Source organism: Kwoniella dendrophila, chromosome 10 (genome assembly GCF_036810415.1).
Source record: "Kwoniella dendrophila CBS 6074 chromosome 10, complete sequence".
Lineage (NCBI taxonomy): Eukaryota > Fungi > Basidiomycota > Tremellomycetes > Tremellales > Cryptococcaceae > Kwoniella > Kwoniella dendrophila.
This window is the reverse complement of record NC_089485.1, coordinates 648090-671542: the sequence shown is the minus strand read 5'-3', so window position 1 is coordinate 671542 and position 23453 is coordinate 648090. Positions and strand designations below refer to the sequence as shown.

Sequence of the window (23453 nt, the reverse complement as noted above, 5' to 3'; positions counted from 1 at the left end):
TCGGCAACCACCGCTCTTCTACGGCCAGCCGTAGAATCTACGGCTTTCTCATAGTAATACTACGGCCAAGCCGCAGGATCTAAGGCTAATTCTACAGCTCGGCGGGTGCCGCACGAGATACAACATGAGTGAACAACCTCCACCTTACACTTCGCCTGGCTACCTTGCAACTACATCCTCTTCAAATAACAGAAGCACTAGACCTAAGCCTGGGGCAGTATTTGGAGGAAACAGCCAGGAATCACAGCAAAGGCCCAACGACAATGGCAAAGGACCTACAAGGGTGACAAGGAGAACCTCACCACGCCTCCAAGAGCAACAGAATCAGCCTCCTCCTACTAATCCTGCTCTTAGAGGACCTCCAATAATACCTCTCCCGACAACCTGCCCAGCCTGCTCCACCTTCAATGGCAAGGATATCCTACAGCATCTTCGTCGCAGTCACAAGGTACAACACTTCCTCCTCACTGACTTCCCACCAGGTTCGGTTTCCATCTGCCCAAAATGCAACACAGTCACCAAGCCCACCCCAGCTGGGAAATCAGCACATGACAAAGATTGTCCTAGAATACAAGAGGAGAAGAGAGCTATAAGGTCGGGGCAAAGGACAATGGACCAGCTAAGCGCAAAGAAGACTATACCAATCAGAAAGTCGGCATCAACAGGATCTGTTCGCCCAAGCCAGCCAGCAACTTTGACTCCTGTCAGACCAAGCCCTTTAAGATCGACCACCTCTATGAACAGCCCTTATACTCCCTCGGCAACACCAACCGCTCTACCAACACCTCCAGCCCTTCAGACAACCAGAGCTCCCTCACCTGAACCATCACCTAGCACTGCTCAGAGAAGGTTACACCAACCAGCACTACAGCCAGCCCCGGAGCCAATGCAGCAGCCTAGACCAGCCCCAACTGTGTTGCCACCAACCACACAGCACCGCAATCTTAAGGATCTAGTACCCCTTCCTGGTTCAATAAAGCATCTCCATCCCTCACTAGTCCGCCCCTTTGTCGACAAAGCCTCCCAACTTGCAGCAAAATACAATGAAACGCCGACAACAAAAGCACTAATGGATATTCTAGCTCTTGTTAAGGTTGGTCTAGTACCGGAGATGCGCAACGGTTATAAGAATGTAGTAGAACGCCTCGTCGCATACCCCGATGTAGCCTGGCCAGAGGTTAGACCAAAGGAAGGAGGTACAAAGAGTAGCAGAATTAGGTCCAAGGAACTAGTAGAAGCAGGGCTCATTGGCAGAGCGGAGAGGACTCTCAATAGTGAGGCGGAGGTAGCACCGGTAGACGAGAAGGTGGTAGAAAATCTAAGAAAGAAGCACCCAATTGGCCCTTCAAACCCCTTCAACCTGCCTCATAGAGGTCAATCAGTCTCACCAGCTATACCTCTGAGCGACGATATCACCAAAGCTCTAAAATCCTTCTCACCCAGCACATCTCCTGGACCCTCAGGCTGGTCAATCAAGCTCATCAACCTTGCCGTACTGGATCCCCAGTTTGAACTCTTCCTATCCACGCTCACTGCTCAGATAGCAAACGGGGTTGCCACCGGTCAAGAACTACTCTGTGCGGCAAGGCTGACTCCATTGGCTAAACCTGATGGAGGAGTTCGACCCATAGCTGTTGGAGAAATGTTCTATCGCTTAGCAATGAAAGCTATCTTTGCCACCAACTTCGACCCCAGCTCGTTGTCACCTCATCAATTTGGAGTTGGAACCAGAGGTGGTGTAGAGCCTATAGCAAGAGCGGTGCAGTTCTCCTTGGATGATCATCCGGCATTCCCCTACAAATTTGTGGTATCACTGGACGCTTCCAACGCATTCAACACCTCTCAACGGAGGAGAGTTCATACAGCTGTCAATAAGTACGCTCCGTACTTCCAACGAGTAGCTACATGGTCATACAACAACCCAACACCCTTGTACATCCACTCTGATATTGACAACAAGACATACACTCTCTTATCAGCGGAAGGTCAACGACAAGGTGACCCGATGGGCCCGTTCCTCTTCTCAGTAGCTCTCCGGGACAAGATCGAAGAACTCCAACAGCTTCTAGGCGACAACTACCTAGTACTAGCGTACTTAGACGACATCTTTATCTTGGGGATGGATGATAAGGGGTTAGAAACGGCAGTAGGCTTCTTTAGTCGGGAGGATTCGCCACTCACACTTAACGTCAACAAATGCAAGCAATACAGCCTTGAAGAAGTTAAAGAAGGGGGTTTAGAGTTGCTTGGTACCTGTGTTGGATCTCAGACAGCTAGAAGGAGTTTCCTAGAGAAGAAGATAGATGAAGTAGAGCAAGATATCGACCGACTACTCACACTCCCTCGACAACATGCCCTCCTTATCCTTCGCCAATCCACTCAACAAAAGCTGCGACATCTAATGCGATCTTTGTATTCGGATGATCTAGAAGACTTATGGCTGAGGCTAGACGAGGTACTGTGGGGGGGGCTGGATAGGATACGTGGTGTTAGAGCTCCAGCCTCAGCTGCTTTCAGAGATAGAGCCATCAAATCTTTACCGGTCAAGATGGGTGGACTTGGCCTTTATTCCCACCAAACCAACGCTCCGTTGGCCTACAAAGCAGCCTCCTCGCTGGCTGTCAAGACACTCTTACCTCTAGTAACAGGCTTAGATGATAAGGTAGAAGTCCTATCCCAAAGTGCCATGTGCTCTGACGCTTCAACAATCCTTTTTAAACAAATAATGTCAGAGTCATCCCTTTCCGATAGAGTCATCATCGCCGAATCATCTTCTCTCTTAGGCAGAAAGTGGTTATCAGCTATCCCGTCAGCCACCAGGTTCACGATACCCGATCCCGCTGTACAAGCCAACCTGTGCTACCGCTCCTTAATTGCAGGATACACAGGAAGATGTAGGAAATGTCACCTAGATAACTCAGTTGGGCATGACGAGTGGTGTGGTGGTAGGAACGATTATCGACTTTCAAGACATGAATCAGTAAAGCACCATTTATCGGCTGGTCTACGCTCAATCCCCTCTTCGGCAGTACATATAGAACCCTTCATTACCAGAGTACGCAACCGGAGGAATGACATCAGGATAGTTATAGATGATTTAGAGCGTCCGTTAGTAGAGGAGGAGTATGATCTCAAGGTAATATCGCTTAGTGCACCAACCCACATGGATGTTATTAAAGCAGGTGGTAGAACGGTGACGGAGAAGGAGGAGATAAGACGTGCAGAGGAAGACGGGAAGTATGTAGAGGAAATCAATAGAAGGATGAAGAAGGTGCTCAAATCTCAAGCCCAGAAGAAGGTGACCGCTCTACCAATTGGTGAAAGAGCACCCTTTGTGCCGCTTGTCATTTCCACCGGCGGCTATCAAGAGGAGGGGATGGAGACTAAGCTCAGAGAGTGGAAGGGATGGAGGATGCCAGGGGTATCTTATTCATGGATGCTAGTCAGTGTTTCTGTAGCCCTTGCTAAGGCAAGGGGGAAGACGTTCTTAGGAGCGAGTTCATAGACAATTGTACGCACGGACCGGCTGGTTCTATTTATAGATTTCCTTTGTAGACCGTCCTAATAGAGCTTCATAGTGACATGCATCTAACTCGGCGCAGTTAAGTTGCCTATCGCTCGGTTAGTACCAAGGTGGGGGACCACTTGGGAATCCCGGGTGCTGTAGTTTTTGTTTTTGACACCAAAATCGCCAATATACTTTTCTCAAAGAGCACAGTGAAGGATTCGTCGAAAGAAATTATTAATTCCAATTTTGCTGTGCAACTTGCAGAGTCCGCCAATAGCCATTGATCTGCGCTGAGGATTTTAGATAGGGAATTTTGTATATTCTGAACCGAATGGCTTTTAATCCTCCTAGTCGCCTTCTAATTCCCTCTTGCGATATTACAAAAAAGGACGTACTGGATTACAATCGATACTGAGATCACGTATGATCCCTTCATGTTCTGGGTTGTGATATAGTTACAACCATTTTTTCATGACGTATTAGATGTTGTACATGGTTCTTTTGAGACAAGCTGATAGAAAGGATGTGAATGATGTAGCAGTTTCAAGGCTGCTTCTCGTCAGGGTGTTTTACGTTGAAAAGTCGATATTTTGTAAATGTGCCACCTTTGTACATCTTTTCTTCCAGATATGATTGAATCTAAAGGTTGCCAATATGCCCTGAACACATTGCCCTCATGAGAAAACGATTAGGGTACAACGGTGGTCTCAATTATCGGAATAATGTACATATAAATATGAGGTTTGGTTTTGGTATTGTCGTTCTTACTTTTTTCATTTTCAAAAACCCCAGTACATCACATTACGCTTACCTAGAAAATGAATGTTACTCTTAGTTTTCTGTCTATTTATGACAAATTTACATTGATCAGCCTACGATATGTGAATTTCGAATTATCCTGGTATAGGTCTTCGGCGTTGAAAATGAAGATCCACTTTTTCTTTAGCAACGCCATCTCAGAGACGATGAGAATGACTGTCCGAGAAAGGTCGATTCCATGTGTGACATACATTTACAGTAAGCTAACTAAAATAAGTTCATATGTACAACCGTCACAATCTGTACGTCGTGGTACAAAATCCAAAAAAAAAGTTCGTTATATGTGAAGTGTTGTGTTAAACCGATCAAAGATGGATCTTATTTTCCGTCCTTTTGTGCCTCTTCCTCCTCAGAGTCATCTGCACTTTCATCTTCGGTGTCCTCAGTATCACTTATACCTAAAGCACCGAAAAATCCACCAACTTTATTGACTATCTGCTGACTTTTAGCCGGATTCGGCTCCCGTTCTTTTCCTTCGACATCTTCTTCATCTTCTTCCTCTTCCTCTTCCTCTTCTTCCTCAGAGATCTCCTCAGAATCAAAGTCTGATTCACCTTCGCTTGCCGTATTTAATACTTGATCTTGATCAGCTTGATCAACTTCATTTATTTTCTCATCTTCGTATATAGTCGTTGAAGTATCTGATTCTAACCAGATTCCTTTCCCATCTGTGCCTTTCATTCCTGGTGGATTGAAACCCCATCTAATCTTCCCGTCTGCCAATAACCGCATGACTAGATTGTGACATCATTAGCCAGCCCTACATCACTTCTGCTATCATCGTAACCAACTTACTTCCATTCGCTGCTCTATTGATATCTGGTCTACCACTCTTAGCACTCACTGTTCAGAATTGAGAGCAATATTAGCTTTTAGATACTTCAACTCAGGAAGATGTTAATCGTGACGCTGTCACTTACAGTAACCTCTATCATGAGCTCTACCTTCCATTATTTTACCTGGTGTCCATTTCTCTTTCTTTTCCTCTTCTTCCCTTCTTAGTTTTTCAGCTTCAGCTAATTTAGGATCTCTATACGTCCTTTTGCCAGCATAAGGATCTATATCACCATCAGCCACCGTATATGGTATTCTAAATATCTTTTCTAGAGGTAAATGCTGTGCACAAAACGTTATACAAGCTGGTAAAGAAGCAATTTGAGATATTGGGATAGCTGATTCAACCAAGTCAGCTATATATTCGCCAGAACAAAGGTGCCATGGCCAAAAAGATAGCTTACTAGCTGCTAAAGCTTGAATCTCTAATCCTACTAAAGAAGGACAAACTAATCCTGGACAATCAACAAATCGGATTTCCTTCTTAGGTCCCCAGAACATGGTTTGGAAATGTTTTATCTGTTGTGAATTGCCTCGTCAGCATTGTCAATCGGGTTCGTCATGACTAGTAAATACTCACTTTTCCTGGTGTCCTACTTGCTTTTACTCTTTGTTCGCCTAATAAAGCATTCAGCAATGATGATTTTCCTACGTTCGGCTGGCCTATTAAGCCAACAGTAAGGGGTTCTTTTGATGGATCATGGATGATATCTTCGGCTGAAGGCTTCTCTTCAGCTGGCTGATCTGTTCCGCTTGATTCTTCACCTGATTTTTGTACATCACTTATTGGAGTTTGAGGTGTTGAAGCGGATTGAGAAGCCGCGATATCATATGGATATTCTTCCTCTGCTAATGATGACCAATCTATCGTTGACCGTACAGCGGGCTTCCACTCTTTCAGTTTTTCCTCATTAGCTTTGGCCCATGAAGGGGGCTCAAGTAATTGTTCGTGAGCTGTCTTCAGAGCGATGATGAGATCTTCGAGGGAATCTTTAGGTATATCAGGTTTGTGTTTTCCTTTGCCTACACGTAATTGTATCAGCTTTTGACAAACACATGAATTTGGCGGTTAGCTGTTAAATAACTGAGGCATCTTACTGACCATTATCGAGTAGTTCCACATCATACGATCTAACACTAACTACTTGAACCCCTTCTTCACCCCACCAGCCTCTTACCCAATCTCTCCATCCTTGCAGAGCATCTGGGTTCACCAAATCTGATTTGGTCAAAACCAATATGATCTCTTTATGCGGTTTAAGGTTTTGTAGGTAAGAGCGTAGCGAAGGGGGACAATGTAAAAGGGGACATCTTGAGTCTAGCAGCAGTAGCAAAATAGAAGATGATTCTGTAACTCTCCATCTGATGATATGGGCATATCAGCTAGATAGTAGACGACGTGAAAAAAACAAAACTTACAATTGCCTCCATACTTCTAGATTGGTTTCATACCAAGTCGGGCCCCTAGGTAGTTTTACCTGTTTCTGTTTCTCTTCTATATATCCTTCTCCATTAGCTTCAATATCATTTATATCTTCTTCATCTTGGCCATCTACCCATTCTTGCATTATATCATCAGTTTGCTTTAACCATTTTTTAAAATGACCTTCTTCATTCTTTTCAACTTCTTTTGTACTTTGTCCAACTTTGAATTTTGGTCTCGATGGACAACTCAATTTACCTGCTTTATCTCTTTCCGTTAATAAATCTAAAGGGAAAATAGATGAATCTGGTGAAAGAGGTCTTTGTAAGATTAATTCAAATGATAAATTTCTAGTTTCTTGCAAGTATTCATCGTTCAATCCAACAAATTTTGATTTTAATCTAACACTTGAAGAATTTGGATTTATACCACCGGATTTTGATTGTAGTGTTTTATTTGGTTTTACCCTACCATACTGAGCATTTAGCTTGTTTAACCCTTCACTATGTTCTTCTATAGTTATTTCACCTCGCTTCAATGCTCGTTTATCTAATAATTTCTGTCTTTTGTGTTTACCTGAATTACCTTTCCGCCTCGGTACATGCTGAGTTGACATTTTGTAAGACTGCTGGACTAGTTGTTCGGGGTACCTTCCAAAATTTAGGTTTCGCTCAAGTTCTATGTAAGTTCGTCTCCCTCAAGATGGGAGACAGCCAGTGTGTTATGTCAGTTTGAAGAAATAAAAGAAAGAATCAAAAACTCAACAATGGAGGAATTTTGATCATCTGTATTTATATAGACGTCATTTTCGAAACTCGGATCCGAAAGGTTGTATTTCCGGCGGAAGGAAACTGAGAATTACTCGTGCAACAACTGCTGTAATTTGAAGCGTTTATGTAGCACAGCTGTTCTAAGCATGCCAATATTCACGGACCCAATCTTAACCTTCTTCCTACAGCGACTATAGCACAATCATGATCCACGAGATCAATCGCACGGGAAAGGACGTTCTCGGGACCGATATTTAATTCTTGTAATCAAAAAGGATACAACAGTGAATCAGTCATTAAGGAGAAACGGTAACAATGCGGACGACATCAACATGTTTTTGATTCAAAGAGTATCCTGCAACACGATCGACAACTCAAAGCCAGTCGGAAACGAACGGACTCAACGGAGGCAGCTCAGGATTATAAGTAGAATGTGAACACAGATACAAAAATGCATGAGTCAGAATGCTATGAATGGTATGTCTATAATCTATTTGATGCTAAATATGAAGTCATAAGGTCGTTACAAAGGAGACTACTGGGAATATATTGTACTATACAATAATACTATTAAGGTGGGCAATGAACAATCGTAACGTCCGGCGTTAAATGGATATCGTGAAAGGAGACTGTCCATCTGAGTTGCTATAATTTTGTGAATTGCAATTAAAGCATTCTGATACATTGGTTGTTGACCAAAGCGTAACCGTATTTACAGGCTGATACTTCGCATTGTCCTCTGGAACAGGTAACTCCACCGAGAGCGACATTTGGAATGGCGGAACAACTGAAGACAATAGTCGGTCAGCAGATGTTATTTATCACGAAGTTTCGCTTCATGATAGGCGAACTTACTCTTTTCCGATTGTAGTATTATTACCTGCTGTTGGACCGTAAAGACCATTCATACATCCTCCGCATGATTCCAAATCAGACCGAAGGTCAACGCACTATATCATTCAACTATGTTAGCTCTGTCACCAACGAGCCTCAGGATCGGGAAATTGACCTACCTCGAAACTTTCGAAATCAGATCCAACTACACAGGCAGTCAAGCTTGTAGGACAGTATTGGTGTTTGAGAGCTTCGGCTCTTCTACGTCTCTCCTTCAATTGTCGTCTGGAATTCCCACCGGTAGGTTGAGGTTCGATAGCTTGTTTGAAAAGGTAGAAACCTCCATCATCTCTAGACCCTGAAGGACATGCCTCAGGACCGTCACCTGTTATATCAGTAGCACATTGACAAACATATCTTCCTCCAACCGGACTAAAAGCGGCACCTCCGTAAGTTGCGCACGATGCGAAACATGCTTCTGGCGTATCAGGGAATGTAGTTCTCAAATTAGTGTTACTTCCAGTAGATTCGTAACATGCTTCAAAGCTGAAAGCAGTATGCAAGAGCCACCCCTACAAATAACGGTTTCCCATCAGCTGTTAAACGAGGAAAGCTGTGTTAGGCAGGTAAAGGGCTTACTGAAGCTTCATCCGCTGCACAAGCACCACTGGAGTCTTGAGATCCGGTGTAAATGGCAGATGAGCCGGATACAGATCCACAAGAACAATCTGAGGTTGCAGATTGGTAGAATGCGTATGCAGAGGAATCACAGAAGGACTGTTCAAACGAAGCCGTCAGTTGAAGTATCATTGACTGCTGGATATACATTTCGACTTACAAAACATCCGTCTAAAGTTACACCTGTTGTCGTGGATGTTGTGGAAGGTATACTGGCAGGTGGAAGACAGCCGACATAAGCAGCACCGATAACAGATCTGGCAGCTAAAGCAGCAATAGCAATCAAGATAGGTACAATCATTGTAATTGTTATTTTATTTTTAGATTAAGATAACGGATATTGGTGGTGTTGTAGATCAATTATGGAAAAGGTACGATCAAAAACAAATTAAATTAATTCTTTGAGGATAAACTAATTTTAGACTCGATCAATCATCCACCTTTATATATGTATTGTTTCCTGATTGAATTTTCATCTCGATACTATGACATGCATGCAGAACAACGATGTTCCTTCATGTCCCGACCAGAAGAACAATGGGTTACACAAGATGTAACATTGTTGACCGTTTTTTTTCGAAACGGTATCATTGTTCTCAACGCCACTGAGTCAGTGATGTTCCATTGTAATTATCTAACTGGGAAATGAAGGTAGAACGAGGAAGCATAATTAAGTATAATGATGATGATAATTATGCTTTTTTAAGCATTGACCATGAGGTGGTGGAGATTGGTATAGAGAGAGGAAAAACAAAGATGTCTTACTTTTCTCAGATAATGACTTATTCCGAAATCCGTTACCATTGTTTTTGCTTTCATGCTTTTTGATACTCTTTGATTAAGCAAAAGGAGAGGATTACAGTAAAATGGAATTTTTACGAACGGACCGCTCAAAGACAAAGAATGATGTAACGTAAATGTCTCGCGGTCATTACGTATTTGCCAAGAGAATCAACATTTTGCGGTAGTATACAACCAAAAAAAAAACCAAAAAAAAAATAGACAAAAGAGAAAAAGTAAAAAGAATGAAATGTCTCGTATAAAAATTCCCATAATCGAGTAACATACCCTTTCAGAACAATGGTAAGAAAGATTTTTGATCGATAGTCCGGCATAATTGTCCTAATTGAACAACGGATGCACCGAGGATATAAGACATTCATTATGGAAGAAAGAGTTACAACCTCAGTAACGGCTCTCATATTAAAGACTCATTTTATCCCTCAAGCGCTGTTTTGTTGAGCTATGTGTACAACGGGCTATCCATTTCTCTCCGTTACAAATTCCGAAAGAAAGATCTACAGGTACATGGCCTAAAGCGGAACTTGATAGAGTTGGAAGCCCAGTTCAACCTGAATCCTTCACCGGTGTCAGTTACCGAAGATTTGCTTTATCTTGAGGGCAAGGAAAGAGGGGATCAAGCTAGCATCTGTAATCAGGCGAAATTCGAGAGACGCATATACATACAAAGCTATACTGGGGCTGCACATATCGTCATATCATTGGAAAGGTCAGTATGTAAAAGAACAATAGTTAAAATAACCTATTTCGGAGGGATTTGTGTAACAGGAGGAATTTCGACTTATAGTAGTATTCGAATTTGCCCGTTCCTAATTTCCCGGAAGCTACGGGCATATTTTACCGGATGGTTACCGGATTTTTGTAATGTTCTTGCGAGTTCAAAATCGCTTGAATAGGCAGCCTGGCTTAGAAGATTTTGAGTTAATTATGCATCTTTGTCGAAGAACTCCATTTTACCTTCTTCAACCGTTTTTTGTATGATAAAAAAACGTCATCAAGTTGTATTCCACCTCTGTGTTCGAAGCTGAAAGGATGGAACAGAATGAAGCCATGTTTCTCATAATTAGCGGAGAGACATATGTTAACATAGCACCGTATGCTCAATTGTCAAAAACAAACCGTTAGTCTCGGACATGTTGAACATCAGTTCGGATCTGGAGGATCGCACCTCATCTAGGCTATGATACTAGAGGTTCCGAACATCAGTCCCTCACGACCCAGCTTCTTACTCCGCGGCCGCTAAGTAACAAGCGCTATACATTCTAGCAGAAATTTCGCGCTTCCGACAGGACGATACAACCAGGAGGACGAACAATACTTTTCAAAGAGGTACAAGCACATGGTCATTCACCCTTTTCACGCTGAGCATTTTAGACAAAAGGACATGGTGAAACAAGGTCCAGACTGTAACGATATTCTGTTTCGGAATACCATTCCCAACAATTTTGCATTGTTCTAGAGCTTCAGGACATGATATTCAATGTATCCAACAACAAATGATTTTTATCAAAAACGTCAAGCTGTCAGAATGTAACGCCCTAAAAGAAGTAACCATCTTAGCGGCCAACCTCGGAGACACGCAATTGTCACTTTGTCAAATAAAGCGCAAGAAATCCATTACAAATTACATATTGAGCCACTCTATGGATAAATACGATCTAATACAGTTGAAAATAAGTAAAGAGGTAGGCTTAATGCACCGGATAATACTAAAGATATGATATATGTCGCTTGAGGTATCTGCCTAGATAATTTTGCTGAAGGGGTATATCGTACAATATTCAGTGGAAGTATGATAAGATTGAAGGGTGGAGGTAAGATAGGTGAAATTGTTTGAATGGGAAACTCATACTGATAACTTGGTTCGGAAACTTGACTATCATCCGTAGAACCGTATGAATTCGATATATCGATTCGATTAGCTGAATAAGGTGGTTGAGTATTACCCTGATCATCTAAATTATATGCCCAAACATATTTCAGAACAGCCTCAGCAAAAGCTTGTCTAGTTTCTCTTCCTACGATCAATCCATAACTTCGCTCCATGCTATCACCCTCTTTGATGGCCCCTTTCCATCTTCTTTCATCACTACTATCCCATTTATCTTTAGGTGATAGCATAATCCTACTTGCAGTCAAGATCAACGATAATATACAAAGTAATGATAATGTAGTGAATATTGTTAATCTTGCGGAAAAGGGTGATGTTCCAGGTTCTTCAAGTTCTGACTTTATCCTAAAATTCACACCATCATTTACCACGTCGTCCTTACTTTTCAGTATTGCGGATGAAGCTGTTATGAGAATAGACTGAAGTTCCAATCGATAGAAACCTCTGAAAACATCGCCATTCATTGACCAGCTGAATAGAAGAACTAAACAGACTACTAAAGGCATCAAAAGTCCTGCTGTTTTGATCGATCTCGATAAAATCCTGCGTAGAAGTACAGATAGAGGTAGTAAGGGCTGAACGAGGAGTGTCAAGGAAGGTGATACAGGCGAAACAAGTGAGAGAGTCATGATCGGCATGGAAATCAGAAGAAGGTTGTATGTTATTGCTGAGTATGAAGGGAAGAAAGAAATTAAGAAGGCTAGATGAAGGGGGAGTAGCACGATTCGATGTGTTAGGGTAGTCGAATATTGCATTGACTATAAATTGTTGCGTAGTTTCCTTAGCTCCAGTGTAGAACAATGGTTTTCCGAAAAGATCAGCTTACATGTAAGAGGTCTGCTCCAGTCCATAACATCCAACATCGTTCCTTTGGTGAGAGGTTGCTCCCATCCGCTGATGACTCATAGGGTGATATTCTGCTTCTAGGTGATAATGCAATACTTAATGTTAAGCCGTATAAGACCAAAAACGATATGAGATGTAAAAAATGTAGGCGTCTGTATTCATATGGATTTACCGATTAGCTGATTTTGTCCAAAGCAAGTATCGAAGCATGTAATGGGGATATGAGGAGCTGAAACTCACGCTGCAATAGCTATCTTGCTTATTTGTCTGCTCAGACGATATGCCCTTGGTTTTTCGCTTTGTCCCGATCGAAAAAATGGTACCCCATCACTCCAGGCTGATTTAAGGATGTATCGGATAGTCGGATGCGATAAGAATGGCGAAGGTTCTGAATTATATGTCAATGAAAGCAACATTAATTCCATAGCTACTCTAAATATCAGCTTGTCCAGCATACCGCGTGCACTAAGCCTATACATAATTAGGGACATACCATTTGCTCTTGATTTCCCGTCATCGCTGATCAACCATCTTCTCCAGAGTATCTCATGCAGCTCTTCGTCGTCCTCTTCTTCTACATTACATCCATCATCTAACAGATCTTCAATTCTATCATTCAGTTTCTCTCGTAGTTCTTTGCCTATCTGCAAATCGATTATTCTGCTTCTCAGGGAGGGTTTGCGGGGGGATTCCTTAAGATGCAGGGTGCGTAAAGCATATAAATGAGCTGTTAGGTCTACCGTTGGTGAATCATGTGAGTAAGGTGTGAATGTAGAAGATTTAAGATAAGAAATTAGTTGACTTGCTTGTTCCTCTAATATTGTATTCGATGCCGACGGCTGACGAGTTGATGTTGAATGACTTGCGCTTGATTCTGTGACCAAGTCGTTCTGTGTGAGCAAAGTTCGTTTCGTATTGAACATGATCCTAAATATATGATAACTCAGATCATATTGATCAGTGTCTAGTTGATTGAAAATTTAGTTTAATCAACAAATGCTTTCTTTCGCAGGTTTGATATGGTGATTTTTATATGTGATCGGTGGTTGAGTGGTCGGATAAAGTGGAGGTGTCTTGGCACAGTTCTCGTAATTTTTTGCGATGCTGCGCCGCATGCGGTGGAATCCACCAATGAACCAGGAAGTAATAGGGCAAGACAGGTAAAGACAGACAGTGAGCGGTTCAAGAGAAGGAGGGGTCACAATACACATACGAAGATGATATACTTACCGCTAATGCAACGTGATCGACGGGGAGTAGAAGTAATCAGTCTACGTTGCTGATTTATGATTGTGAGCAAATCGATGTCAGACTAGCTCATATGAAACTTCAATCAATTCAAACTCGCTTCTCTCCTTCATCAAAACATCACAAACACAATTACACGGTTAAGCATGACAGAAAGAGCTTTCCCTTTAGCTTGCAAGTTGTAAATATACTCGCTTAACCACGCTTAAGCCGAACGTATGCCGTATTCAACTAATGAAGGCGAAGGGCCAACAAGTAGTTGAAGTATAGCAAATGAGATGAACATTTCACGGCGCAAAGGTTTCTTTCTAGAGGAAATCGGTGATTGACTTAGCGGACTAGCAACGAGTTGTTAAGCACATCCTCACACCAGTGTCTCCTTGCGGCTTGCAATTTACCAGAATGTTTCATCTGGAAAAATCAGTCTGTCCAACAGAAACAGCAACCCCGATATCATTCTCGCTCATGCTATCCTGCGTTAACTTCCAATTTTCGTGATAATGCTATGCATCGAAGTATACACTGCCCTCTTAAAAACCCATTGAATCCAACTAAACTAAAAAAATCTACTTTCTTAGAATTTAGCGAAACCTTTAGCAGCCTTGTTTTTGGATACTCGGAGTACGTTGAATCTAACGGTTTTTGAGAGTGGTCGACATTGACCAACGGTAACTTGATCACCTTGTTCAACTCGGAAAGCTGGAGAACAGTGAGCAGCTAAGTTGGTGTGTCGTTTCTCGTATCGTCGGTATTTAGGGATGCTAAAGAAAGGAGAAGAAAAGGGGTGAATTTCCATCATCAGTTTTGCTATCCTTTCAAATCCATGTTCTTTTCTTTTCAGTGAAAACTTGACTCACAAGTGGAGGTATTCTCTTCGGATGATGATGGTGTTGGTCATCTTGGTTGAGTGAACTACACCAGTAAGAATTCTTCCTCGGATTGAGACATCACCGGTGAAAGGACATTTTTTGTCAATGTAGGTACCGTTGATGGCCTCTGTAAAAGAAAATATTACAAGTTAGAATTTCTACACAAATAAACGACAACATATTTGTTTGACTATGCCTTCAAAGAGGGAGGCAAGGGAGAAAAACCTTGACAGAGTGTGCTTTATACAGGTATCGACGCCTTGACACACCCTCCCAAGCTATTCCCATTTTTCGAAAAAATAGCAGCATAACTCACCAGAAGGGGTTTTGAAACCGAGACCGACATCCTTGTACCATCGTTTAGTTCTAGCGGTGACCTTCTTACCACCTAGTGATATTAATCCCAATCCAATTCATTCCATCACAACAATCATGTTATCCCAAAAAATGTATTCAATCGCAAAATATCCAAAATCCATGATATTTGATTGTTGTATTACATATTGATTGTTGGCCATTTTTAAATATTGATGATATCGTGGTGTTGTTGAGATGACGAGTAGTGCATGATAAAGAGAACGAGCATATGAGAGAAAAGAAGATTAGGTTATCGTCAGCATTCCGTCTCATTTTCTATAAATCCTATTCTATCCCTCTCTTCTTCTATTCTGACATTTGGTAATAGGTATTGACACTGACCTCTTGATTTGGCGTTTTGGAAGATAGGTTGCTTTTGGAAGGCACTTTGGGTTTGTTCGGCCATTTTGAAGGTTTTTAAAGGTTAAGGAAGAAGAAGGTATAAGCTATACAAACGTTGAAATCAAAGATAATGATAGCGAGCAAGCGACAAAGCAGCAGCAGCAGACAGCAAACAGCAAACCACCAAACAGACAGAACCTGAGCGTAGAGGGATTACAGGAGCAGTCAAGAGATGCAAAGTGGAATACACCGTACCACGACATTGGCCATACAACCATACAACCTAACCATAATAAAGAAACGCAATTTTAGATGGTATAGCCCGGAATTTCTATCGGAGTTTTGTGAAATTATCGATTTTGACCTGTGGCACTCTTCTTCTTTCTCTTGTCATCGGTCTTCACCGCCGGGCCAGGCAACGTGGCATTCATAGGGTCACTCTGGATCCGATGGGAAGTCAAAGATGATGCATGACGTTTTCGAGAATTACTTTAGAAAGTTGATCGGCATGAGTGAAATCAATTTCATTGACCGTACTCTCTTTCCTTTCATTGCCTTTTACTTTCAACAACCTTCTAGGGAAAGCAAAAATGTCAAAAAGACTCAACAAAAGACAGCAGAGAGAGCTGGAAGAACTCGAAGCTCTAAAAGCAGCTACACCGAAAGAAGTACCCGCTGAAGAGAGTGAAGAGGAGGAAGAAGAAGAAGAAGAGGGAGTTCAGGAAACTAAAGGTTCAGGACCGTTCAATGCTTTCGCTGCTGTGAGTCGGCTTCAGCTGTACTACCGCAATTAATACCTCACTAATCGGTCACATAGCTAGGAGGAGATGAAGACGATGTAGAGGAAGAGGAGGAAGAGGAAGAAGATGCTCCCGCTGTACCAATTAAGAAGGTTAGTCAGGTTTTCACATCAATTATTGGTTGCCGGTAATTGACGTAAAACTGCAGAGCAAGAAAAAGAAGAACAAGAAGAAGAAGCCCACGGCTACTGCTATAACAGAAGAAGAAGAACAAAAAGCTTCAATGTCACCAGGTACACCTTCAAAAGGAGGAAAGAAGAAGAAGAAAGCAGATCCTTTTGCCGGAATGGATGAAGTAGATAGAGCTCTAGCAGAATTGAAATTACAGTATGCCAGCTGCCGTCTTCAGTGTGAATGCAATAGCTGATACTCGCCATCTTAGGTATGGTGACGATAAGACCTCGGAAGCTGGTCCTTCTCGAGCTGCCGAAAACACTGCAGAGACTAGATCTTTTATGGCTTTCAGGTAAGTTGGGAATACTCTGTACGAGTAAAATCAAAGCTGATCATCGTTAAAAATGGTATAGAAACCTTCTTTCGGTCGATCCTAAGAATCTAGATGCAGAAGCTGAGCTACGGCGGTTTTTTGGCTCAAAAGTGGTATGTTATGAAGTTAGACGTGTCCTGTTTATAGTCAACTTAGCTCAAACTTTACTTAGATCGCATCATCAGCTACATCAGGACCAAATCGACATCGTCCAGGACCTTCAGCAAAACTCCGATATACAATATCCAAACCTAAACCGAACTATCCTCCAGCGACTTCTCTAGCCGGCTTAGTGATGCGAGAAATGATAGATAATGAAGTAGAGGAATTGTACGAAAGAAGAGGGAAAGAAAGGATAGATACAGGAGAGAAATGGTTTACCTTCGAACATACTGGTCCATGGAGAGAGATCGTCAGGCAATTCATGGGTGCTGTCAGATCACACGGCGAGTAGCTGTAATCGAGATAGTTTGCCTAATTCAGCTAACAAGTATACTTTAGATCCAAACGAATTGATGGCTTTACTACAGGTATATCCATGGCATGTTGACACCCTATTGCAGATGAGTGAAGTGTACAGGCTGCAATCAGGTGGGTGATATCATTCAGTTGTCTACTATTGTGCTAATCAGAAACAGATATCGGTGCCGCTTCCGATTATGCTGAAAGAGCTTTATATGCTTTCGACCGATGTCTTATGCCTTCGTTCAGTGTATCGTCTGGTGCATCCAGGTTAGACTTCGATAGAGTGGAAAACAGACCGATGTTTACGGCCTTACATCGTATTATATCGTTAGTTGCTATCCAATCTTATCTGTGATAGCTCGACTGATGTACGTTCAATACAGGTATCTTGGTCGTCGAGGGTGTTGGGTGACAGCATTCAACTTCGCTAAACTTTTATACGCTCTAGATCCAGAGGTGAGCTTGTTTTTCATTGTGTTGAATCTTAAAGCTGACATGTTCATAGGGTGATCCTCATGGTGCTGCATTCTGGCTTGATTTCCTAGCTATCAAATCGAATAACGGACCATGGTTGTTGTCAGTATTAGAGCAAGGCGAAACCTCACCTGCGGCTGCAACTTGGTACGCATATCCAGGTATGGCTTACGCCAAGGCTTTGGCTTACAGGCAGGAGGAAGAAAGCAAGAAAAGCAAGGTAAGCTTCAATATTCTCTCTATGCAGTGGATGTAGCTTATATTTCATTAATTGCAGGATCACACCAAGAGTGATGGGGCATTACAAGAAGCAATTACTGATTTCCCGCAAGTCGTGACGCTATTAGCGGACAAAATTGGGGCTAGTCTACCTGAAGGTGCTAGAAGTAATCCTCTCTTGCAAATCGAGGCCGGATATACGTGAGCTAAAATCGAGTATCTAAACATAGACGTTGCTGACATGACGAATGTAGGGAATCCCCATCAAATATCATGCACCTCTTGTCGCATATATACGTATCAAGATCGGAAGCTTTATGGAAAGATGAAAAGCGAATCGCATGGTTCTCGAAACAAGTCGCCTCGGCCTTACCCAACCTAAATGATGAAACTGCTGTAACAGCTCGAAATGACGCTTTAGCATTAATACAATTCCCTAGAGATCCATTGGATGAAGAAATATCCGTCCCACTATTTATCTGTAGACATGTTTTATGTTCAGAATCAACATCATTCATGGGATTCTTACCTCAAGTTATAACTTCCAAACCATTCAATTCATTTGATCCCTTACCGCCAACAACAGCTACTTCAATATACGATAATGCTTATTTCTCTGGATTAAGAGCAACCAATAATGGGAATGCATCAAGAGGTGGCGCAGGCGGTGGTGGATTAATGATGGATTTAGTTCATAGAGTATTTGATATAGCTACAAATCATCCAGATAATTATCGAGATAGGATTCAAGATGAGTGGAGACAATTGATAAATAGAAGGGAAATGCAAAACGCTCCAAGAGATCAAATGGACAATGCTCTACAAGCTGTAAGTCTAGCTAGATCATCGGGAACTGGTTCTGATCTTCATAGCTAATCATGACTTTCTACACCTAGCTTCTGCAAATGGCTGGAGACGTTGTGAATGGAGGAGGTGCAGGTCTCGGGACAGGCGATGCTGTCAACACGCAGGGTGAAAATCATATGCCAGGTGGATTTCCAGAGTAAGAGTCGGGGCAATATTGTAACATGAGGGTGATCTTATCCCTAGGTCTGCCAATAGCACTGCATTGCATTTAGGAAGTGGTAGATATTGTTCTATGCATATTTTGTAGCATGTAGCAAAAGCAAATCTCAGTCTGATATTGATCTCTATCTTGTGACGTGATGAAATGATCTGTCCATCCGCCGGTACCCTCCGCCTGCCCCCCCAATGACGATCTTGACTTTGTTTCCTGATGTCCTGCACAATAATGTCTGCGAGCGTTTGTTCTAAATGTGGGTACATTATATCAACCAGACTCAATACACCCACGTCGTAGATCCACACAAATCAAAAGAGATAATAATAAGAAACTCAGCTTGTTGAAATGAGTTCAGGGTATGAAGATGCTTATAGAGTTAAATTGACATCAGGCGTATTAGTCACTTGGTGAGTTATTTAAATACATTGTATTCAATAAAGCATGACGAAGTACTGTTCAGTCCAGTGAAATTACTCTAATAACAATGTACGGCGACTTATACGGACAAATAGGACTTCTCAGAGCTAATGTCACATATCGTTTTATATCGATCTTATTACATTATAGCGATTCAGCAGCAAAACAGATTCTGCTACATTTAGATTCAATGAGAGATGGTCCATATAAGTTCATGATACGCGATGGTAAGTATGGTTCTATTACTGTCATTCACGATTGAGTAATTGAGTACCGTCTGGCTTATGCGTGGAGCATTTCCATCAGTCGATGATACCCACATGATGATCAAACGTGAGTATGTGGAAGAGATAAAAGAATTATTACAAGACGAGGTATGTTTCTACTTCATCATTATCACGACCACGCGAACAAGTCGTGTACAGGTGTTTGCTCTGTTAATGACGTTTCACGTTGAAATTTACATGCTACAGCTAGAGAAAAACACATATGTCCAAGATCCCAACCTGTAAAGACACTCTATACTTTTTAAATACATTTACTCTCCTGATCATATCATCAAAAATATATCCAGCAATTTGATATACCCCTCATCATGCAAATAATACAGATTAACCCAACATTACTACCCTATTTACTTTGTCGTTTCAGTTGTCTTCACTCTTAGATATAGGACTAACACCGCCACGTTGTGCAGTATTATATTCACTTGCACTAGAAACACTTAATCCACCTTCCGAAGTCGATGACGATCCTTCGCGATACTTCAGCCGCTCTTCTTCTTTCATCTGTGTAGGCAAGGTTGGATATATCGAATCTGCTACGGGTGATGGGTTTTGAGCAAAACTGGCGGGTTTTTCTGATTTGATTGCGGTTACGGAAGAAGGTTGTTGAGATTGCAGCGAAGATTTTGTGGGTGGTTGAGAAGGTATCGATTGTGGTATGCGAGGTATACGAAGGATGATTTTCGGTATTGAGTTGTGAGTGGGTAATGGATGTCTAGATTTCACGTCTTCTGATATCGGTGCTGGGGCTGGATCCGAACTCACAATTGAAGCCGTTGTCGAAGGGAAAGCACTACTGGTATTAGTGAAGGACTGAGTTTGTTGATTTGTCGATTTCGTAGATGGTGTATCTTGGATTTTTACTCGTTCGAAAGCTTTCAAAGTGTCTTCAATATTCCCACCACTTTGGCCATCTTTGCCATTCGGAGCAATGTGAGTTGCAGGTGAAGGCGGTAGAGGTATGTTTTCTGCTTTCAACGTCACAATGTTCTTGGCTTTCGGCGTAATGGTTTTTTTGCTCAATTTAGTAGTATCGGTAGGCGATGTTGATGTTGTATCATTTTTGGCTTTAGTTTTGGTCGGAGTAGCTACATTACTTGATGTACCTGTATTTCTACCGCCTCTTATAGCTCTTCTAGCAGGAGGTGTGATATCGGTACTAACAGGTAAAGCTATGTCTTCAGGTTTGCGTCTATCTCTCAATGTCATTCTTGCTGTAGGTGGTTGAGGTGTATTTTGAACCGATGTAGTCGTAGATTCAATTCCTGCATGACTGTTACTAGTTCCAGTATTTTCGAAATGGTTCAATAATGCATGTGTACGTTTCAAGTGCTGTTGAGAGGAGAACTCGGTCGGGAAAGGTGCAAGTTTACCGTTACGTCTTTTCTTTGTAGCTTTTTCGATCTACAAAACAGAGACAATCAGAAGTCAGCGATCAGACAAGATGAATGACAGTGGGAGGAGGAGAACACTTAATCGATTCGGAAACTCACATTGATCAATTCTTGTTCTGTCCACCATAAATCACAATTTCCGGGTAATTCACCTTTCATACCTATGATATGACCCATGGCAGCAGACGTTAAAGCTCTATCACTATAACCACCTTCTAAAACAGAGACTATTTTCCCTTCTGTATATTTATCTGCAAATGAGGCTATATCTTTGGTATATCTCGAATAAAATGATGTCTAAGGTGTATGATTACGAATTAGCCTTATTGTATAATGTATATAATCAACTGAAAAAATCCGAAATAACGACAACTCACAGGTACTCGTCTATCATGCCTTTGCATACCTTGATGTTCGTGCTCACAAGCATCAAACCCGGCACTTATGAATACTATGGTTTTAGATGACTCTGCTTGAGTTTCTTCCATATATATTTTAGCTTTATTCAGCAACGCCAAATAAAGAGGATAAATCCTTTCATAAAAATCCGCTTCATTCTCGTATGGCTGGAGATGTATATTTTCACTAATGGATATGCTGAAATTAGTTATATCATTCCTTCAAGCCTTTCCATAGCGAAGGTCATGCACCTACATATACTGTCCATGGGCAGCCAAACTGATAGAAGCATCTTTCACCAAATCTATATCTCCATCCTAAAATTGATGAGTTAACTGGAGAAATATATGATAAATCGTTCTCGATAGCTTACTTCGCAAGGATAACTATACTATGTTCAGAATAAATGAGTTAGAACCCGAAATAGCGTATATCTGGTCTTGCCATCGCTCACAATATCATGTACTGATCCATAAAACCCTTTCCAACCTCGTCTCTGTTTGCCATCCTTACCCGACATCATTTGAGGTTTACCTGCTTTCACCTGTAGATCTTCTGCATGTGCAGCAGCGTTCAGAGGCATCACTAACGCTTGTGTACCGTTCCCTGTAATGGAATTATGATTGTTCAGCTTACTGTTTGGCTGATTCCAGCCGTGTTTTGACATACCATGATGAAGATCGAAATCTATAATAATGGCTCGATCGATATCATGCTGTAAATATGCTATGTTCCTAATTAGGTATTCTTTTCACATCTGCTCTCGAGGAAGAATTGCTTACCATGCATTGCACCTACGACCACATTGTTCACATAGCAGAATCTATAACACAGCGGTGTAAGCTGAGCCTCAGTATGGTATGTGAAACTGCCTGACAGCTTACCCAGATGGAAGGTCTTCTCCACAATGATGACCAGGTGGTCTTATTGCGCAAAACGCTTTATTAAAAGAGGATCCAGATGAAGTAGAGCTTGATGCATGAGGTGGGGTGGTGAAGTGACGTTCATTGTTGCTTATTTGGGTAGGAGGTGTGGAGGGGATCTGACTTCGATTACTGGAACTGGTTGTAGGGGTCGATGCTGTTGCGTTTGATGTTACTACATAGTCTACAGCTTCACAAACAGTTTGTATCTATTTTGACGAGGGTCGTAAATTAGTTTATTCTACATGTACGAAACGAACTAGGGTTTGCATAACTCACGGCACCTTCAATAGCTACTATACTACCTGGACCCAGATACAGATCTCCAGCATTCAAACCTAAATCAGGAGGGATTTCACAACCTGTTTCCCTGATCTTATCTATTGCTTCTGAAGCCCATTTAACCAGATTCTTCAGGTAATCTGAAGAAGGTATGTCACCACTACTGGTTGCAAATTTGTTTGGCTTGCCACCCAAATAAGGGAAAGGGGATTCTGGTACAGGCGAATGAGCGTATTGTACAGCAGGATTATGAAGTAATATTGATCCTGGTATGGTCGGTAACGCAGGCGGCGGTATTATACTCAAATGCGATGTAATACTTGACGATGCAGTCGACGACTCGATTGACAAAGAAGATAGTAGACCTGATAAATCATCTGTGTTTGATGATGATGTGGAAGGTTGTGGAGGTGTACTAGGTATGTTCTTCAGGATTTCTTCGTCACATTCTAATCTGGCTATAGCAGCTGCCACTCCTAACAAAACTGCTCTCAACCTTTCTGGCCTTTCAAATATGTGTGATGAATTTGCATGTCGGATGTATTTGTGTTGAAGACATGCAGGCTGGATAAACAGACCTAGAGGCTTAGTTGAAGATGAAGAGGGGTCGAGCGAGGTCATATCTGTGATGTCATCTGAAGAAGGATTTACGGATTGGACGTGATACTAAATGGTGGCGGACCAAGGTAGAATGATAAAATCGAACAGCTGGCTAAAAAGATGAGATTTCCGTCAATGAGAATGCAGTTTCGCGCCCGATTTGCTGAAGTAATCGATATCGATAGTAGATTTCGGTTATATGAATGACCTAGAGAATAAACTGAAATTGCGGTAACGTTTTCAAAGATAGGAGATATCCTTGTTTTTGATTTTCCTGTATGGTGAAGGAAGTTGTCAACATTGAAAAAGGGGGAAATGACCCTGACCGGGGAAATCAGTCAATAGAACATCACATAATACTGCGCGTAACTCAACTTTGTCATGTTCATCTTCCTTCATTCTATACACTCACATTCGTATATAGCGCAAATCATACATTCAGGCATTTCTATTCAATCATATTCA

The 23453-nt window shown here is 41.8% G+C and overlaps 7 protein-coding genes across 7 annotated transcripts; 2 read left to right on the top strand and 5 right to left on the bottom strand.

Annotated features, from left to right (window-relative positions):
• Positions 1-4645: 4645 nt before the first annotated feature.
• Positions 4646-7200, bottom strand: L201_007205 (uncharacterized protein; the record flags this gene model as incomplete). Its single annotated transcript, XM_066222916.1, has 7 exons — positions 4646-5061; positions 5123-5170; positions 5248-5499; positions 5566-5680; positions 5742-6184; positions 6264-6523; positions 6581-7200. 7 exons carry the CDS (start codon positions 7198-7200, stop codon positions 4646-4648), a joined length of 2154 nt encoding a protein of 717 aa, XP_066079013.1.
• Positions 7201-8020: 820 nt separating this feature from the next.
• Positions 8021-9167, bottom strand: L201_007204 (uncharacterized protein; the record flags this gene model as incomplete). Its single annotated transcript, XM_066222915.1, has 5 exons — positions 8021-8141; positions 8210-8304; positions 8368-8760; positions 8828-8965; positions 9027-9167. The coding sequence occupies 5 exons, from the start codon at positions 9165-9167 to the stop codon at positions 8021-8023; spliced, it is 888 nt and encodes a 295-aa protein (XP_066079012.1).
• A 2141-nt stretch (positions 9168-11308) lies between these two features.
• L201_007203 (uncharacterized protein) lies at positions 11309-13327 on the bottom strand (the record flags this gene model as incomplete). The annotated part of the gene is made up of 4 exons (XM_066222914.1): positions 11309-12316; positions 12385-12556; positions 12645-12831; positions 12898-13327. 4 exons carry the CDS (start codon positions 13325-13327, stop codon positions 11309-11311), a joined length of 1797 nt encoding a protein of 598 aa, XP_066079011.1.
• An 899-nt stretch (positions 13328-14226) lies between these two features.
• Positions 14227-15284, bottom strand: L201_007202 (40S ribosomal protein S11; the record flags this gene model as incomplete). The annotated part of the gene is made up of 4 exons (XM_066222913.1): positions 14227-14413; positions 14510-14648; positions 14838-14909; positions 15221-15284. 4 exons carry the CDS (start codon positions 15282-15284, stop codon positions 14227-14229), a joined length of 462 nt encoding a protein of 153 aa, XP_066079010.1.
• Positions 15285-15810: 526 nt separating this feature from the next.
• Positions 15811-18672, top strand: L201_007201 (uncharacterized protein; the record flags this gene model as incomplete). Its single annotated transcript, XM_066222912.1, has 13 exons — positions 15811-15981; positions 16038-16112; positions 16169-16347; positions 16403-16486; positions 16548-16620; positions 16680-16953; positions 17009-17098; positions 17146-17299; positions 17356-17428; positions 17478-17666; positions 17724-17866; positions 17920-18493; positions 18562-18672. 13 exons carry the CDS (start codon positions 15811-15813, stop codon positions 18670-18672), a joined length of 2190 nt encoding a protein of 729 aa, XP_066079009.1.
• A 362-nt stretch (positions 18673-19034) lies between these two features.
• On the top strand, positions 19035-19618 carry L201_007200 (uncharacterized protein; the record flags this gene model as incomplete). Its single annotated transcript, XM_066222911.1, has 4 exons — positions 19035-19096; positions 19257-19333; positions 19413-19480; positions 19580-19618. 4 exons carry the CDS (start codon positions 19035-19037, stop codon positions 19616-19618), a joined length of 246 nt encoding a protein of 81 aa, XP_066079008.1.
• Positions 19619-19753: 135 nt separating this feature from the next.
• L201_007199 (uncharacterized protein) lies at positions 19754-23009 on the bottom strand (the record flags this gene model as incomplete). Its single annotated transcript, XM_066222910.1, has 10 exons — positions 19754-20794; positions 20884-21081; positions 21162-21369; positions 21439-21500; positions 21557-21574; positions 21638-21789; positions 21853-21909; positions 21966-22006; positions 22068-22315; positions 22386-23009. 10 exons carry the CDS (start codon positions 23007-23009, stop codon positions 19754-19756), a joined length of 2649 nt encoding a protein of 882 aa, XP_066079007.1.
• Positions 23010-23453: the final 444 nt, after the last annotated feature.